Source organism: Chroicocephalus ridibundus, chromosome 7, assembly GCF_963924245.1.
Source record: "Chroicocephalus ridibundus chromosome 7, bChrRid1.1, whole genome shotgun sequence".
Lineage (NCBI taxonomy): Eukaryota > Metazoa > Chordata > Aves > Charadriiformes > Laridae > Chroicocephalus > Chroicocephalus ridibundus.
In genome coordinates this window covers 31,844,014-31,863,484 of record NC_086290.1, presented here as the reverse complement: position 1 = coordinate 31,863,484, position 19,471 = coordinate 31,844,014, and the positions used below count along the sequence as shown (strand labels likewise).

General features: G+C 46.8%; 1 protein-coding gene across 2 annotated transcripts in view; it reads left to right on the top strand.

Moving 5' to 3' along the window:
• The first annotated feature begins 460 nt into the window (after positions 1-460).
• The window catches only part of PLEKHM3 (pleckstrin homology domain containing M3), a 91,700-nt gene continuing 72,689 nt past the window's right edge, over positions 461-19,471 (top strand). The window contains exons 1-2 of one of the 2 annotated variants that reach the window (XM_063341524.1): positions 461-584; positions 10,486-11,347. In XM_063341524.1, coding sequence (XP_063197594.1) covers positions 10,744-11,347 — 604 coding nt within the window. In that variant the 5' untranslated portion in view covers positions 461-584; positions 10,486-10,743. Of the gene's footprint in view, positions 585-1,015; positions 1,122-10,485; positions 11,348-19,471 lie in introns of those variants that run through there. The other variant, XM_063341526.1, reaches the window with a different exon arrangement.

The window sequence follows — 19,471 nt, the reverse complement described above, 5'->3', positions numbered from 1 at the left end:
CGGTGTGAGTTCAGGCAGGGTGCTGCTCCCTGCAGCCTTCGCGCCTCGGGAAGCGCGCTGGCACCTGGGGTTGTTGGAAACCCGTTTAGCATTTTGTGTTTCCCTTCTCTCCTGAAGTCAAGCAGCAGCTCCCTGAGAACCTCAGCAGCTTTACGCATGGAAAGCTGGTGCAACTTTCATGGAAAAACCCGAAGGTTTTCCTGTTGCTATTTTTTTTCCTTAAGGGGAAAATGAGAAGCTGGCGGGCTCCTGGGACGCGGTGAGGGCCGAGCCGCTCTCCCGCCGTTACTCTCACCGGCGGCCGCCGCGCCGCCCGGGCGCCTCTGCCCGCGCCTCCCCGAGCCCCGGGGCTGCCGGCCGAGCGGGCGGGCGGGCGGCGGCAGGAACCTTGGTGCCGCGGAGCCGTTTCCCGCGGCGGCCGGGAGGGCTTTGCGGCAGGACGCGGCCCCGCCGCCCGGCAGCGGCGAGGAGGGGCCGGGCCGGGCCGTGCCTGCGCGCCGGCGGCTCCGCTCCGCGCCGGGCCGGGCCGGGCCCTGGGGAGCCCCTCCTCGGAGCAGAGGCAGAGCGCGGCCTCCGGGCGGCAGGTAAATACTCCCTTAGGTCGGTGCGGGGGCTGCGAGGGTCCCTCAGGCGGGGCGGGTTTCCCGCAGCCTCGGCCGTGCCGCCCGCCCCGCGGGCGCGTAGTGGGGCTGTGTGCGAGGGGCCGGGCGCGGCTGTGTGTGTGCTTTATAGCGCAGACACGTCTGGAGTCATGTGCCCATCTGGAAAGGCACGTTCCCGTGTGCCTGGAAAAGCCCTGTCCTTTAGTTTTCCCCACCCATCGCCGCTCACGGTCTCAGCCGGAATTCGGGCTGCTCCCCCTGGGTAGGGTGAAATTCCAGCGTGTGTAGGCACAGCGTGCCGGCATCGCCCTCTGTTTTAACAGCCCCGGGCACGACATAATGCCATGGTCGTCTTACATTGCAGTAAAATTGCTTCTTTGACGGAGCAAGCACCCAAACACAGCCGGTGGAGTTATACCTTCTGGGATCAAACAGGCCCAACAGGAGAGTATCTGTTCTGTGGGAATGTGTGCTAGCTGGGGTTATCAGCGGAAATGCCAGGATCACTGGCATGGCAAGGTAAGAGAAGGGAAAAAGGTCGAGATTAGGCTTGTGTAAGGAATCATGACTTGCTCCTGAACTGTTTTCCGTTCTGCAAATATGCACTTATGGCCCTGATCCTGCAAAAATTTGCAGACAAATCTCATTTTAGGCACTGCATAATCCCACTAAGTGGCCACAAAAAGTTGCAGTAGATAAGAATAAAAAAGCATTGGAATCTTAGTAGGACCAGTGCCCATACACTTTAAGCAACAGTAGTTTCCATCTTGCCACTTCCAAGGCTTTTTTTTATCCAAAATTAGTGAATTAAATTTGGGATTAAAAAGAAAACCAACAGAAATCTAAAATGTGAAACAGGGCACTGTATAGTCGAATGAGCAATCCCATCAGTCTACAGTGACTAGATAGATGATTCCTGTAGAACCTTATCAGACTGAAGTCACGTTATGCGTTAATATTTCAGGTTCATCAGATGTTTTGAAGTTTCTGTTGGGCTTCTGCTAAGATCTTCAGTAGTAAAGTTGTAGTTCCGTTTAGAAAATGGCAAGCGCTTGTGCTGAGTAGTCACACAAGTCTGTAGTGGTACATGTGGTTCCGACCAGCCTGCGGGGTTAGCTGTTGTGGCAGGACTGCCAGGACCTGAGGGTGTGGGTTGCTGTGGTGGTTCGCCGAACTTCAGCATTATTTGGATCATTGCTTCCTTTCCTTCTCCTGCCCCTCTTCCCCTGATAATTAATGTGCCAAGCCACTGTCGTCCTGGCTGTTTGAAAGGCAAGAGAGGAGGGCTTAGAGTCTGGTTTGAAATGAGTTTGTTGTTAAACACTGTATTTCCATCAGTGTCTGCGTTCAACCACTAATAATTATGGGAAATCCAGGTCTCACTGTACAAAGGCTTGTACTGTCCCAGCTGAACTCCCTGGGTACCACCGTTAGAGAGAGGAGTTGGCTACAGTTGCGGATCAGGGCTGCTCAGAAATCTGTATGCTGGACAGATTTGGATGTCAAGTATATTTTCTTACAGCGGTGGCATGATTTCAGAGAAGAAATGTCTCCCATGTTCTTGTGGGACATGCTGTGTTTCTTATTCTCTTTCTGGCCTCTGTGGCGATGGCAGATGTTATTCCCAGCTGTGGGGTTATACTGGTCTGTGCTGGAGCTTGATCATTGCTTCCTAATTGGCGTGCCTCAAAGCAACTACCCTGCAGAGCAAAGTAAAAATTAATTGTGTAGTCCGGCATAGATGGTAAAGGATTCAGTTATTATATTGCTATTTATACTAGCTAGTGCTTCATCTAGAAAGGTCCCAAAGCATCTTACTGTCCCTGAGTCCTACTTATAAGGAGATAAATGTCTTCATCTGGCAACCCCCCTTCTGTATGTCCTTCCTTGCTCAAATGCAGCCTCCTCTGGGTGCAGCAGGAGATTGGTGCACACAACAGCTGAAAGCTCAGCAGCCTGATTTCCAGCAGTCTCTGTAAATGAGTCCTGGAGCAATATCCCCAAGAATGAAATGTGCCTCTTATTTCTGTTCAGAGCTCACAGATACAAACTGAAAATGTCTTAATTTCTGATCTCTTAAAAAAACCCAAAAGTCAAGATTTTAAGGGCCATCTTTTCCGTTCAGCATAATTCTAGAAACTGTGAAGTGGGGAGGTGCTTGTAAAATTTCAGTTTGCATCAACCGGAAATGTTTATTTAAAACAAAAAAAAAGTTTTATCTCACCTGGCATATACAAAGTTCTGGTACATCATGGCAGATACAATTAGAAATATTAGACTGAGTCATGTTCCTTGTTGTTTCTTGAATGTCCAGTTCAATCATGCTTCCCCTTGTACTGGAGGAGGTTTGTATTGTCCCTCTTGGATACCCTGTTCTCTGACTGTCTCTCTTTGTGCTGAGCTCGGGAGCTCAGGCTGTTTTGTGGTGTCTGCCTGGCAGAACAGGCAGGAGTTCTAGTAGCCAACAGCAGCATGTAAAATTAGACAAACCTGTACATGCAAAGCAAATGAACCCAAGCATAGAAATCATCCACCCTCCCTTGGGTTGTTATTTGGGACTACGGGTGTGTTAAAGACCACACATCCGTGCCTCAGGCCAAATCACAGCACTGCTTCATTCTGTTTGTCCACATGGATTTTGTGCCTGTAGTGTGAGTTTTGAAGTGTTTGCATCCAGACAATCTACAGGGGCAGTGCCAGGACTCGGGAGAGCCTCTCTTCCCCTATGCCTGACGTCCTTCCCTGTGAGCTCAGCCAGCCAACAGGCAGCATGCACAGGAGGGTAGTCTGGATTTTAGTCTGATGTAAGCTGTGAAGTTGCTCACATGCTCATGAGATTTGGCTGGGCTGCAGCCTGGGCTGTGGGTCACCATCCCCTAACTCCCCTCCGGTCAGCCTGCTTTGCTTTCTGTTCCTTCCCTTGACAAGGGTCCTTCACCCTTTCTGGAGTCCTAGTCCAGCTACTGAGATTTCAAGTGGTTACTCATCCACGGGAAGTGATACAGTCCCTCATTACTTGGTGGTGCTCCCCAGCTAGGAGGGATGTGTGTCAGATGGCTGGAAGGCAAAGGAGTCAGTGATAAAGATCTCGGGACAGCTGTACAGCAGTCAGTCTCCGGAAAAGAAGAGCTTGCTGTGGTCCGTCTTCCTCCACTGCTGAGTCCTCCTCAGCCTCTGGACCCAATTTGTTATGGTGCAGCAGGCTGCTGTGTGCTTTTCAGCTTGGATTTTCTTATGTTTTAATTACTGTTTCCAAAGTGCAATTAAAATTAAAGATAATGTATACTATAAGCACTGTTTATTATTCATTACTGTGTGCTCATCCCTGGATGAGCTGTTCTGTAGCCGTGATGTGTTAGTTCCCCACGCAGGGAGGCTGCCTGGGGAGCTTCCTTCTTAAAGGCACTGGGTCAGATCAGCAGCTGGGGGATATCTGTGCTTTCACAGGGCAAGACTCACGTCTCCTTGCTAGGGGTCTGCTTCCCCTCACAGATGGTGGCCTTCTGCTTCCTCCCTGGTTTCACCACTTTCTTCATTTCATCTTTTCTCAGTTGTTTTTTGTTTTGTTACATTTTCTGTAGCGTGGAAGAGATCACTTCTGTCTTTTAGCTTGACTGAGATTAGGCACCAAGTTAATTCCAGCTGTTCTTGCTCTTTGCCTGTCCCTGGGTCTAGCAGGCAGGATGTGGGAGCTCTTCTTCACTGATAAATGTTGGCAGTCGATTTCATCCTTAAGGGCAATGAAACTATAGCAGACAGGTGGGTTTGCAACCTGGAAACGGTTAGCCTTACGTTCACAGTTATGCACTCTGGTGCCTTGCCCTACAGCCAAGCATTCCTGACCAGAAAGCCTCTTTCTCCAGTTTTTGTGAGTTTTTCCTGGTTATTGTCAGTGTTTTTTTGCAGGAATATCAGTCAGAAGGTGTTTATGTGAAACACTTCAAAATTGGGATTGACTGAAAATTTTAAGCAACTAATTTCTCAGTTATGTGTTGGGGAAAGAGGCTTTTGAAGAGGGGCTTTAAAAATGGGATCTAAAGACAATTATCCAGGCCACATTGAACCAACCATTGACTATCATATGGCAACCTCTTTGAAACTGTGATCCCCTGTTCCATATGAAAAGTTTCTTGTAGTTGTATCTTTTTTGTGAGGCACTGTAAATTTCATCCAGACTTTAACTCCACGTAAATGATGACTTTAACAAGCTTCTGTGTTGTGTTGCTCACTTGGCATCCACAGCAGTAGGTCACCTGGGGTTTTGGAATCACTCAGGGAGAAGGCTTACCTTGTGCCGAGGGCCCAAAATACAGCCAGGATATAAGAAAATGTGACAGTTTGCACAGGGACGGTGTCCCAGCTAACAGTCATTCCCTGCAATCATCCCTTATGAAATTCCTAGTTATCAGTTGCCTCTCCAAATTGCGTATGAGAGGCAAACAGGAGTGCAGCTTTCAATTGCTGCTCGGAGAACTGGCCACTGTGTGCACGGGATTCGCAACTGCTAGGAGTGTAAGTGTTTTGAACCAGGACTGCTCTTTGGTTACATAGGGGTAGCACATAGTACAGTGGGTCTGACTGGGGTTGTTGTACGCCGAGGCTTCAAGCACAGCAGCTATAATGCTATGCTTCCTGTACAGCTAAAGGAGAGAGGGCTTCTGTCTGGGAGAGAGACCTAGATGCCATCATGCTTTGAAAGAAATTCTGGTCAGAACAAGTTGGTGAATGTTTACTGAGTGGGCCTTGCTATACTGTAAATAAATAAAGCATCATCTGCTGTCTAGTTACAGCAGGGGCGTGCTGGAAAGCACTCCACAATACCTTGTATTGTGCTGCCACTGTCAGTTCTTCAACTTTTTCTGCAAGCATTCTGTGCCAGTGATGTATAGAAGTGCATAGGCAGTGGTAAAGACTTTGTGTGTGACAGTCAGCCATCTGTGCATCCTCGTTCTCTTGTGTACCCATTCGAGTGTGCCCACCTGACAAATACAGCTCAACCTCTTAACTAAGAGGTAGCATGTAAGTCTTTATAGCTTTTTTCAGGGATTCTGCACAGCAATGCCTAATTTTCAGGGACTGTCATTGACCTAAGTGCGTCCCATTTAGATTCTGGACGATACTTGGCTGATGGGACTAGTCAGAAAGTCAGACTAGTCAGCTAGTCAGAAATCCTTGCAGCAGCAAAACACGTAGGCTGTGATTGTTTAAGGTGCCACTGAAAACAATCAGGTCACAGGCTGAGGTTGCTCAGACTTAGAGGCAGAAAAGTTGCTTCAGCCCCGGTGGATTGTATTAAAAGAGGCTGTACATCCATCTTTTCTTCAGATGAGCTGTTATTCAGACCAGGCTTGTCACAGCTCATAAACTGGACTGTAGTGGTCCAGGCCTGCAACATACCAGAAGTAAAGGAACCTGAGGCCGCTTGAATTAGAATCTGCTACCAAATTGTTACCCAGTTGAAAGAACGTCTCTTTCTGTTTTCCGTGTTGGCATTGGAGTTTCAGCCCACAGTTGCAATGCAGTGTGAGATAAGCAGAGCCGGTTCCCACAGCAGGTTCCAAGGTGCTGAGAAGGGGATAGGGCAAGCTCTCCAGTGACTGAGGCACCCTTGCTCTCTGTTTGCATACAGGTAACTTGTAAAAATCCGCTTGTAATCCTGAGATAAAATTCTCAGAAACACCCAAGTCTTTGCCAGGAATTTGAGCCTAAGAGTCATTAGCAATCATTGAGACTTGGGGGACTTTTAGCATTATTACCTGCTTTTTGCTGTCTTTTGCTGGCTTAGAGCTCCTCTCATTTATGCATTTCCTCCTGAACACATTGCTTGTGAACATCCATTGTTCCTTTATGATTCTCTCTCCAAATACAAAAGGAAAGGGGAAGTTCCTATTTATCCATTGTGTATCACTTGTTTTATACGTCTCTGCTACCTGTTCAGTGAAGAAGACGTCCTGTGAGCACCAAAATCAACAAGACTGCTTATTGAGTTGTATGATGGCTCCTATTCCTCTTTCCTGCTTTCCCCCTCTGCTTCCTGGTGTTTTCAGATCCATGTGACACTAACCACTTGTGCTGTGGCTAATTTGGAGAGACCCAAGTGGTGACACTGGCTTTCTCGAAAGCATAAGGGACGGAGTTTTGCCTGTGCTCCCTTAGCAGGAGGGTGAGTTTGGGCCTGTTTCCTGTCCAGTGTTGAACAACAGTTCAAGAACTGCATCTTTAAGGACACTACTGCTCTGTCACACCTAGTAGAAGTTACCTGTGCAGTTCAAAAGAAAGGGAGAGAAGGAAAATAACTGGCAGCTAGGCAGGATGGTGGCACAAACCCTGTTTCCTTTGGAAAGCTGAATGGATTTCTTCAGTTACTGGTTCCTAAACACATGCTGGCTCCAGCTTTCTCTCCTGCCTGAGCTAGAATGAACAGTCCTGAACATAATGTGTAAGCTGGGGGTACACAGCGAGTGCCTGTTGCAGTGGCCTGTATCCCCTGCAAGATTGCTTTCTACTCTTGCCTCTTCCATGCTTTTTAATTTTTGCCATGCGATGCCTGGGTATTTTCCCTGGCCTGTGGGGATCCAGAAAAGCAGATCAGGAAGTTAAATAATCTCTTCCAGCGTGTGTTCCTTGGCATTTACCGGCCATGATTTTTCTCTGCTGCCAGACTGTGCTGTCACCTAGGTTAAGTCCTTATGGCTTGTCTAAGGGAAGTAGTCTTGACTAAAGTGGACTTCTGTGTCTCACATGGCATGACCAGCAATCCTTCCTGTTTACCTCAGCCATATGAGTAATGTGGCCACTGTAAACTCATGACAGTAAAGACTTTACTCATGTTGTGAATGCACGTTAAACATCTGACTGCTGCATCTTCACGGATGAAAGCTGTATCTGTGCTAGACAGACATACAGAAAAGCATGTTTTTCAGCTGCTGTAATCCCTGTGTCCAGCAGTTTTTGCTAAGTATAATGCACCGTGTTCCTTCAGCTTTTCTTTTTTTTTTTTTTTTCAGTAAGACTAGTTCCCAGGGGCCTGTATGAGCTGTTAAGTTTCTGTTTCCCATAACAAATCCCTGCTTACACTTGGCTGTAACTTTGGCAGTCTTTAATGGTTCGCAGTGATGCTTCTCACTTCCTGTGCTTTTCACTGCTTTGGTCTGAATGTCTTTGGAAAATTTCAGGTGTTTCCAAGGAACAGTACATAAGGCAATACATTTTACAGTCATTTAAAAAGAGTTCAGCCTATCCTATTGTTTGCCTTTTTATCCCCTTCATGTGAAGGAAGTGATTTCCACTGGTTTCCCTCCTGGAGGAGATTCTGATGGAGCTGTTTACTGCCATATCAAATTTTGCTTTCATTTGGCACCAAATCCATGCAGAAGTCTGAACTAAAATTTTGTTGAGTGCCACTGTCAGAAAATACCAGATTGTGTTTATGGAGGATATGTGATTGCAGAATCCCAGCACTAGTGGGAATTACTGGTACAACTCTTTCTTTGATCTAAGGAGGTTCTTGGTGGTGTAGGGAAGGGATGAGCCTGCCACCATTGAGGTCGCCTTTCACATCTTTATTGAGCAGGGCAAACAGACTAGTTTGGAAGGTATGAGTGCTGCAATTTGTGAACCGTGTGATGCAGGGGCCTGTAATCTTCTCATGACCTTGTGATTCAGCATCTTGCTGGATATGAGGTCAGTTTGTAGTTCAGCGTCACCACGCTTGGCTGCATGACACTGGCTCCATTCTGAGAGGATCCAGAGAAACGTGCAGCCACATGAAGCCTCCAGCGTTTAATAATGAACCTGTTAAACGTAAGTGTCAGTTTTTTCCCCTTGCTTTTCACCTTTCCTAATGATTTAAAACAAAGGAGAGAGCAACATTAGATCTGCTAGCAGTGAAATGCTTTAGTGGCCTGTGCAAGCCTTTCTGGATTCACCCCTGTGAAATGGCATCTCTGCATGGGCCAGCCTGTAGCTTTCACAGTTGGGGTACGATTACGTTAGGGCTGGTTTTATTCAAGTGAATGCCTGTTGCAGTTTTGCAACTTCAAAATATCATTCTTGCTTTAAAGACATGCCATAGGAGGATGTAGAATAAGTGGACAGGTCGCACCACATCATGTCCCTCAGCCTGTTCCTGGAGCTCCCAAGCTCTAAGGTGCCAAGGAGCAGAACTCCGTTGTGGGGTTGCTGGCAGGAATGAGCTTCAAGAGTGAACTCCATGGTGCGATTGTCTATTGCTTTTGAAACTCATTTACTTGGAGCGTGTCTGCAGATATCATGGTCTGAACTGCTGATCTGTTAGGAGGGAGGGTGAGCTGCTGCTTTTGAACCCAACTGTGTGATGGCTGGCTGCAACTGAAGCAGGGATGGGAGGAAGCCTGCGGGTGATTGTGGAGGGAGTTGGTTTGTGCTACAGGATTCTGTGCCCCGTTCTTGGGGGGCTGCTGGGCTTCCTGTCTTACTATAGGAAAGGGTGACTATTTAAACGATTTTACTGGTAGAAGTTAGATGAATAGACTGTTCTGGATTAAAAAAAGGACCTTAAATAGAAGTATTATCTGTGTTTGATGCTTTTTAATAGGTGTTTTTTCCTGGTAGGTGTAAATCTTCATGGGTCCTGGTAGCTCAGCAGCATTCAAAAGCTAATGAGCTGCTAATTATCAGCCCTGCCCAGGCTAATTAGTTCTGTTAAGAGTGTATTAATCTAGGCAGAGCTCTGAGCTAATGCAGCTTTGCTGCTCTAGGACTTTAGCTGATGTGGTCAAAACTGGGAGGTAGATCTCTGAGTTTGGTCTGCTCTGCATGTAGAGGCTCTAGGTACTGTGATTTCTCCTAGCAGCCATGAGAGCTTTCCTCCCGCTAGCACAAATGCCCAGTCTCCAGGTCCCAAGAACTTGCACGCATTTGACTGATCTCCCCAATTTAAACATACCTACTGTGCACTTCCCTCGAGCATGGCAGCACTGTGGAGGGAACTTCAAGAGGGGGAGGTCAGAAGGCAGCAGGCTTGGTGGAACAGAAATCGGCAATGAGACACCCCATGATTGCACTAGAGGTGATAGAAACTCCCCTTCCTTCCTCCTCACAGGCGTGAGCTCAGGTGCGTCAATACAGCTTTTCAATAGTTCTAGCCCTAAAGCCCTTTTCTATTCTTATGTTTTGTCCAGTGAGTCGGTTGCTTGGAAATAAAGATCTGCAGATTTGTGATGGTGCAGGATGTGGTATATTTTGTTTTGCTGGTAGGTTGCTTTGTCTTTCTGGGGCTTAGGTTGCCACGTGGTTTCACTTTGGTTCCCGGTTATATTCTAGAAAGAAACTCTATGTGCAGTACTCTCCAGCAGCCTAATAGCATTGATTTATTAGGCAAATATCATTGTTCTGTTTATGCAGACAAGTAGGCAAAGCAGCTGCTGTAAAACTCATGCTGATCTCCTAAAATTGGGAGTGCAAGCCATCTGGGAGAAAAAGGCAAACTATTTGAGGCTGGTTGGCCTATTCTAATAACCCTTCATTTCTCAACTTTTTCCTCCAGCCCCATGGGAACCTGTACTCAGCATTCCCTAGGTGGCTGTATTTGTGATGTTGGTCAGTACCGCCTCTCAGTGCAGCTTTCTAAAGCTTGGTTAATAAATGGGATCCCTTTGGTTCCCCTTTATCTGGTGCCCCATCCTGCTCTCTGCAGGTTCCAGTTCCAGAAGTGATAATACACAGAGTTCACAGACAGTGAACAACAGAAACCCCAAAGGGCTTCTTCATCACAATAATGTTGGTGCCAAATAAAGGAGAAGGTAAAATCAAGGGGACTGTGACTGTGAAAGGAGTGATGCGATGAAACACACTTGTCTGGGAAAAGGCCCTTACTGACATGATGTTTTGCTTTGCTTTACAGGTACTCTCCGTCACTATGAGCTTATTTTATAGAGGGACTGTAGCCCGCTTGATCAGTGACTGTTAAGTCTCCCATCTGAAGGCGGGTTGATTTGGTTCCTTTCTGCCACTAAGGATTGTGGTTGATGAATGTATTTGCCCCACCATCTCTAAGTTAATGGTGAGCCAAGGACAGACGTGAAGCAGCTCCTTCCCTGGATGTTCATGTGGTATCTTTTTAAAGCATCGCAACATCTCGGGCCCCCTGGTAGCACAGGATATGGAGGCTCTTGAAGTTGATGACATCAGCCCTGCCTTGGAAGTGACTGAAGACTTTTTCAATAGTTTTGATACTAAGCTTGAAAAGATTGTGCAGCCCTCTGAGGTGTACGGTGTACAGGAGGTCCCCGAACTGGTTGGGCACGAAGTATTTGATCAGATCACAGAGAGCAGGAATCTGAGGAACGTCGCCTCCTTAGCCAAAAGTAACCTCATCTGGGATCACTGCAAAAATGGCCTCTTGGAAACCAAAGCTCAGACAGCATTCCCTGCCAAAGACCAGCGCGTGGTGCAGAGGGGAACAGCTGCTGACAACCTTGCTTGGGCAGGGGAAGGGGAGACCGCAGCTTTTAACATCTTCAATATCTGCCAGCGGAGGAGAGACAGGCCTCGCTCAGTGAATGACATCCTGGTGCAGAATGAGGAAGCCTCTACGTTCAAGCCAGGACACAACAGGTCACGCTCCGATATCAGCCATGTAAACTGGGGAGTGGTCTTCACGGGCACCTCCCTGCAGCAGCCACCTGCACCTGGTCAGGACAATAACTGTGCTCTGCTCTCTTACCTGGCATTAACCAAGGGAGAGGACATCCAAGGAAACACAGGTTTGTGCTGATGCTTTATTGTTTCTGGTGATATGGGGACTTTCCTATTTGTTCTTAATATTTATCTTGAAAGAGGAGCTGCATGTTTAAAAAAACCAAACAAACCCCCCAAAAAACAACTGTGAGGTAGCTCTTAAGATGATAGAAATCAGCACGGCTCTGTTATCTTTGATATAGCTCTGTCTGTTTGCCTGCCTAAGGATCAGTTTTTAAATGAATCTTGACTTCCGTTCCTTTCACTGTTTGATAAAGTAAGCTTGGTTTACTTTTTGCTTCTATTTTGTTCAGTTTGACTCAGGAAAAAATAATTTATTAGTTGCGTATTTCTGATCATTTCCTTACCTGATTTTCCCAAACTAAAAAAACTTTGAATGCTAAAGCTATTGGGAGAATGGCAAATCCAAACAAAGGCAGTTTTCATAAAAGGTAAAGAGTGGCCATTAAAAAGAGGGCATACAAAGCTTTACTGTAAGGCCTGAGATCTCTGCTCTGTTTCCTTAAGAAATGCTGGCTATTCAGTCCATAAACAATTAACAAACTCAAGCATGCAGTTTGTGCTTGTCAATATTAAGGCATCTCTGCCAGCTTTGTATGGGGTACAGGAAGCCTTGTTATCAGATTGAGGCAGGCGTCTCCAGTGAGCCATATGAAGGGATATTTCGGCAAGTGATACTTTTTCCTTTTCCTTTCTCGAGCACTGCACTGGAAGAGGTTGTGCTCAGGGCTTCGGAAACATTGAACCAGTGTCTCCATCTCCATGATTTATTTTGTATATGCCAGAAGGGGACTGGGCGCTTAGGGGGAAGAAAAGCAGTTAGTACCACAAAGGTTTTATAATCTAAATAAAGGCAGGACCTAACAAAGGAATTTAAAAATCAAAGGGTTGTGAAAGCATGCGTGTGTGTGTATGGTGGAATGGCTCCAGTTATGAATAGATAGCCTGTTTAGGGTTAAAACAAGCATTTTGGCTTAGGTTTTCCAGGTAAGTCAGCTGTTTCGGAGCATGAAAAGCAGGTGCCTAAATGGTTGTGTTTGTGGATGTGTGCGTATATAAATATATATAATATGTAGGTATTTATGTATGTATGTATATATACATACACAACCTGTAGGTTATTGTATTATATTGTGACATAGTTGCTGTATCCCAAAGAAGGGTGCTCCAGGTTTACAAAGGCAAGTATTCGTGCTGTTATTTCTGTTTAGGGAGATATACTGTTTTCTGCATAGTGGGGTCTCTGGTCTGTGTCCTTCCCGTGGAAGGGATGCAGAACAGGAGACAGAGCTCTCAGTTTCTGTTAGCTGTATTCTGGGCATCTCATGGGTTTAACTTAGCATGCAAAACTTTTAAAATCTAGCCATTAAATGTCAATACATGTCCCCGATAGTGTTTTAAGCTTAATCTTTTTGGCACAATTTCCCCATGGAGCCCTCAGAAAAAGAAAGGGGTTCTGTTACTTAGACTGTTTATAATAAGAAATACCTAAGCCATCCTGCATTTAAAGACTTGTTCATGTACTTATTCAGTGAGAGTGATTTCAAGCTGCCACTGGATCCCCAAGCTGCAAGAAGCGAGCTGCCAATCCAGCTGGTGCTGAGCAGCATGGTCCGAGGCCAAACAGGTCCTCCCTTCTGTCAGTCCAGGGCTTAGGCAACTGCGGGAGCACATTGGGGCGCACCCTGATGCGTTGCACCTCTGTCTAGGGTGAAGCAAAATACATTTGCTCCTCCCTTACACACAAATGGAAGATGGTGTGATGCAGCTGTTCATAAAAGGAAGCAAACTAGAAACAATGATGTAGGTTTTTCTTCACCTTCTGTCAAACAAAGAAATTTTATTGGGAAGTGCAGTGCTGGGACACTATTGCTTCCGAAGTCAGGGACCGCGTATTGCAGAGTCTCACCCCTCCTGGGTGAGAGTCGCCGCACTTTCAGAAGCTTCAGCCGTTCCAGTCCACTTTGCTTAGAGACGACAGACCCTGGGAGATGTGCCAACCCTCTGGAAACCCTAAAAGGACCTTGCTGTATCCAGAGTCGAGTCTATACCGGGACTTCAAGACAGCGTCTAGAAGAGCTTGATAGAAAACCTTCTGTGTTATAACCATGAGAGGAAAAGACAAGAAACCCACTCTGTGTACAGCTGGATCTCACTGTGGGATTCCTGAAGCTAGGTTGTGTCCAGGATTCAGTCACCCTACCCAGGATTCAGCGTGTACCCAAGGCATGCAGCTTTAGTACTAGCAGCGGAATTCAGCGGTGCTCTTCCCAGCCCCTCAACAGGCACATGTGCTGTTTAAATGCAGTTAATGCAATGAAGTTTTTCTCCATACAGGAGAAGTGAACAAACTGTGTTAGTGTGATATACTCCTTATTGTTATGATTTCGTGTGAAACAGTTTGTAGTTGTGAGTTATAACTGTGAAGACCTCCCATCTACAAAGTAGTTTTGTGAAGTATAGCAATATTAGCACTCGTAAGAAAAACAGAAATTGACAGATTTCCATGAAGAAAACCCTTGTTTTTACACTGTCTGCAACAGTCTCAGGTATCTTATAGCCCATCCATTCCTCAGTTTCTCTGTGGTACCATGAACAAGTCCCACTGCTGTGCTCAGTGCTGCCAGAAGTGTAGATCTCTTCAAAATGGCTTTTTACAGAAGAGACTCAGTATGGTCAAGTTCTGGGATTTCAAAGGTGAACCAAGCAAGGGAGGGAAATGGATTAGAATGAGTGGCTGAAGAACTTCTCCCAGTACTCACCTGAATCCCAGCAGCAGACAGTACGTCTAAGGTTCTCGGCCCATGCTTTTTCTGTTGCTTTTTGCAAAGGTGCAAGGTATTTGTCAGTGCCTGCTGTGTGCCCTCCAAGAGCCTTTCTGCATGGGATGTTTGAAGGCAGCGGTACCTTCTTTGAGGAAGGAGAACTTCTGTGCTCTGAAAATGCACTCTTTTCACCTGTTTCCTTAACCTGTTCTGTTCAGCTGCTGTGCAGGTTTTAGAAGGTAGCCGTGGTATTTCTTCCCTCTGTGTTCACAAGAGAGCCTGCCATAGAGTTTGCTGCCACTGTGAGCTGAAAAGAGAAAAGCAAAAGCAAGAAAGTAGATGTTGCAGGTACATGTATCTGTGACTGGTAATTATTCTCCACAAGAGACTGAAAAATGTAATTTAAGGTTGGATAAAAGCTGCTGCAGTGGTTGAAGGAGTCATGGTGGCCACAGCCTGTGGAGACATCCCTTTCCAGGGCTTGAATACATGTTAAATGAATGCATATGAGATACTGGGAGCAACTTCAGCCACTCTTTTCAGTCCTCATTGCAGTAAAGGACTTCCCTCTGGAGCCTGCAGAGGTCTCCCAGTCCTCTGAGGCTGACCGAGTTGCTGCATAGATTAACTCTTCACAATTTTTTTTCCCCTTATCTTCATAGTATATTTATTACTATGAGCTTATCTGTTCCTGCTGCTTGCTTTTTTAGAATACAAATAAAATGAAACTGGATCCTTTCCATGTACTGGGAAAGAAAAGGATCTGAAAAGAAGCTGTGCCTTTTGGGGCAGTATCTCCTTAGGCTTGCTGGCAAAACAGCTAGTGTACTAGAAGTGAGCACTGTCAGAGCAGTGTCAAGCCGTAAGCGGAGCTAGCAAAGACGGAAGTTGTAAGCAAATTCAGCACAGGCTTTTGTATTTCTGGGCATGTGGCCTGGCAAACAAAGGGAGAATGCTGCTTCTGTGGTATCCAGCAAGAGCTTGCTTAGATCAGTAAAACACAATGTGTGAGCAGTTATCTTTCTTTAATGGTCATGTGGATGTTTGAATGAAAACACAGGCACTCCCGAGAGTGTGGGTGCTACAGTACTTTTCCCGGGTAGCTGTGTTGTTTGCCTGCCATGCCTGTGAGCTTGGGGAACTCCAGAGCTGTCATTGCGCTGAGCACCTGCCCGCTGATAAACTGTCCTGACTGCAGAAGGCTGATGCCTTGTGCCCCTCTCCAAAAAGCAGCGACGCAGGTACTCAGCCAGCCCCATTCGTTTTGGCAGTATGCTCTGTCAGTAAGCTGAGCCTACGGGGTGTTTGCAGCACTGTGGCATGGCAAAATACCAGAGAAAGGCAACTGCCTTAAAACTGGCCAATGGGCCCAAATTCTACTCTGTCTGATCAAGGCCAGGATTTCACCACCTCCTTTCAGCAGACTGGTTTTAAAAAAATACCTTTTCCCCCCCCTCCCCTCCCTCTTCACAACTTTTTATCTGGCTGGGAGCCTACTAGTGATCATTTGGGCCGCTTTGAAGGTATGATTTTGTACTCAGTTGTGCAGGGGATATTTCAAGAGAGCTTTGAGCCCCTCTTCATATAGTTCTTGTACATATTACATACTTTTCTAGTGTGTTTTTGTGGAGGTGAGACGTCTAAATATGTATTCATGAGCAACGCACCACTGATTCACAGGCTGGGCATTGGAGGTGATCCTTGAATTCTGAGGAGTCACTTTACAGTGCTGCTTTCTCTTATTCTGGTGCCCACCCAGACTTTATGTTAGGGTGTTTTCTTTGTTTGCCAGATGTCCTCACCTTCAGCATGAGTAGTGGTGGCTGGTATTAGCTCTGTGCCTGTGACATCGGCTCATGCAGCATTTAGTGGTATATATCAGTGTGTTGAGCAGGTTTGTGGTGGTGGGTCACAGGAGCAGATGGCAGTGCCATCAATTGCTGACGTTGTTCTGCTCCGGGAGGAGCTGCAAAGACAGCTGGCTGGAAAAGCTAGCAGGTAAGGGAGCTACTGCGGAGGTGGAGGTAGCCAGAGATCCTGAGAGGTGTGAAACACTGGAGGTGTGACATTGCAGCCTTCATGCTTCCCCTCCAGTGATGGCCAGGTAAAGCCTAGCTCCTGACCCATCTTCCAGGGAGGTTTCTGAAGCCCAATTGCCATTTGTGATTTTGCAAAAAGCACCCCTGTAGCACTGTCTTTTGTCTGTGGTGTGGAGAAGCTGCACAGCCAGGGCAGACCAATAGCCTGTTAATTGCCGCTGGGATGGCAGGACATTATAGATCCGTGGTGTTGTGCAGAAGATAATGGTGCTGTCATCCAAGCGGCAGATGTGCGGAAACAACACTTCTGCACCTTCCTCTCTGGAGAGCCGGAAGCCTCAAACCACTTGGAAATAATCCTGGAGGTATCAAGCCAGTTGGAGAACTGATGCCCCCGCTGTGGCCCATTTATTTTCAACATTAAAAGGTAGTCAAGAAAAAAGTAGCCGTACTGCAGAGATTTGAGGCCTTTCAAGACTTAAGGAGGCAAAAATGTTATTTCAAATCCAACGTGACTTGGATGCCCTCCACTGTGGGGGTCCATAAGCGCCAGGGACTGTCTGTGCCTCTGGCAAGAGATAGCCCCTTCTCCCAGGAGATCATGGCTTAACTACACCACACAGTAAGGATAGGGAGGGTGCGCAGGGACAAACAGAGGTGAGGCGCTTTGCCCAAGATCAAATGGGAGTATAATTTGGATCACCTCACTTCAACTCATCTGCTGGATGATACTTCCCCTCTATCCCCCCTGTCTCATTTGGGGAGCGCTGCACTTGTTCCCTGCAGGCTCACTCCTGATTGCTCCTCAGGCTTGGGCACCCTCCAAGCTGGAAGGGCCATGGGGTCTGGCAGAGAGCAGCAGCAGCGGAAGGGGCTAGGTTAGGCAGCTGCCTCGGGTGGAGGGAAACGTGTCCTACTCCACTGCCTTGGCTGGGAGGCTGTGGGAGGGTGCAGAGTGATGGAGAGGGGAGTGCGGTGGGAGGCGATGGGAGGGGCTCATATACAGGGGATGAATTCACAGTGCAGGAGGATTACAGTTAGCAGCACTGATGAGTTTGGTTGTGAAGCTGTTCTGGTTGGGAGGGTTATTCTATATGGAGATTCTTGTTCTGGAGTTACAACACTCCATAAAGCTAATGAACAGAGTTTTCATCTCCTGGGGCAGTGCTGATTGCTTCCAGTGATGTTGTGGTGACTTTCATAACTGAATTTTCAGGTTAGTTGCTATTATTCCCTTAGTGGCGTCAGCTAACTCTGCTAATGTGAACTGACCCTGTTTTTGTAGCTTTGACAGTCACTTTATACCCTTTCTTCCTCCTTTTTAAAGCTGAATTGAGTGAATTTATTAAAGAAATCAGCAAATCCGTCTTCATTTGATAGTCTCACTTATTTTGCAAGTGCTGCTGTTTTATGCATCTCCTAGCATCTCTTTCAACTCATTATGCTTCTGTCTCTTCCGGAGTTGAGTCCTGTTTTGGGTTGGTCTTGCCCTTTGACTGAATCCAGCCTTCTTCTCCACTGCCCCCTTGGCACAGGCACTGTGTCAGCACGCACAGGGTGCCCGCGGTCTGCTCAGCAAACACTATGCAAGTGTTCGACTTGCTGCAGAGGAGCAAAAACAATTGGATGGAGTGACTGGGCAGCCAGGATCCTGCAGAGTTTCTCGTATGTTTCTTGTGCATTGCCATACCTGAAAGGAAACACATAAAGAGTAATTTGTTCAGGTTCTTTATCCATTGGTTTTGGCAGTTCATTCAGTGAGGAGCTTATTTTTGGTAAACGGCTAAGCCAGCCTCACTAGCGATGCATAAGTCTAAAATTAAGAGTTTGCAAGTTCAACATTTTCAAAGCAGGTTTTGCTTTCCCTAAGCCTAAGGAAGGTGAAAAAGAGCGAATGCCCTTCTGGTGGGGAGAGATGCTGTTTCTTTATATAAATTAATGCAAACTGCTACCTGGTTAAAAGTAGTGGTCTCTTGAAAAGAGTTGGCATTGAGAGAAGAGGCCAGATTTGGCTCCAGGACAGCCATCTGCTGGGAATTTGTGGCTAAATATCAATGCTATTATTTCAGCTCCAAGTGGAATCAGATCTACTCGCCTGAAAGAGATACACCTGCAGAGTCAGATGGGAAAACAGGTGGGAAGAAAAGGTTGTATGTTTAAGTAGGAAGGAAGTGGAAGTTGTGGGTCTGACTCACACTGGCTGAGGCACTGTTTGTCCCTGATCCAGCAAGCCCCACCAAGCAGGTGACTAGCCCAACCCAATTTCAGAGCATTTTAGGGCCTAAAGGTGTCTGCTGAGTTCTATGGAAATCAGAGAGGACTATTGACAAAAACTCTGTAACCTAATGCTCATCTCTTACTAAGCATTAGGGAACCCAGAGAGGAGTGCCACCCCTAAGAAACTAGGCGTTTCTGCTTCTGCCCTTTTCCAGGTTACTTGGTATTACTGTCATCCAAAATGTTTCAGTGGTGGAAAACAGCAGGTTTTTCTGCCATACCAACAGGGACACAAGTACAGTCGGTTGTTCAGGAGCATATATCTTCTGGACATGCTGAGGTGACGTTTGGGCTCTCTCTCCTATGGTGCTGATTGCACCAGTTGCCCCCAAGTGTGGAGAGGGGTAGGTGTCTGCTTGGTGCAGGGTTCCTGTCTGGGACAAGTGGGCAATTCCCAGAGGAGAGGAGAGACTCTGAGGAAGATATTGCCCTGCCCCAGCTGCTGAGTCTCTCTTTGTTTCTCTCTACCTCCTTCTCCCTCTTCCCTTGAAATTATAACTCCAAATGGCTCAGGCGTGGGCCATTTACTGTGATTATTTCCTTTTTTTTTACTCTTCCTCAATTTACTCTCCCTGTCTCTGTAGGGAGAAAAAGAGATGCAGTTTCTGTTTGGAAGGTGGATGGATAGATGGTAGCGTTTGCTCTCTGAGTGGAAGGTATTATCTGGCACACCGCACGTCGAGGAGATAAAGGAGCAGAGGGTTGTAAAGTGTGTGTGTATGTGTAGCATATGGATTCAACCTGTCTCTGCCAGCATCTATTGCCTGGACCTAAACAATACAAGGCATTTGAATTTTAATCGACTTGGCTACTGGTTCTGTCCCAGTTAGAGTGAGAGTCAGTGGAGCCGATTCGCGGGAGCTTGAACGGAGGGAGGGGGGGTGCCTCTGAAAGGCAGGGAGAGATAGCCTTTCTCTAACTTAACAAAAGACAAGCAAACCTGTGTGCAGATGAAGGGGGAGGTGGCTGGGGGAAGGTTACGAGTTGTCTTATTATGGAGAAGCTTGAACTGTCATCTGTACTTGATGGAAGCGAGAGAGATTGCCGT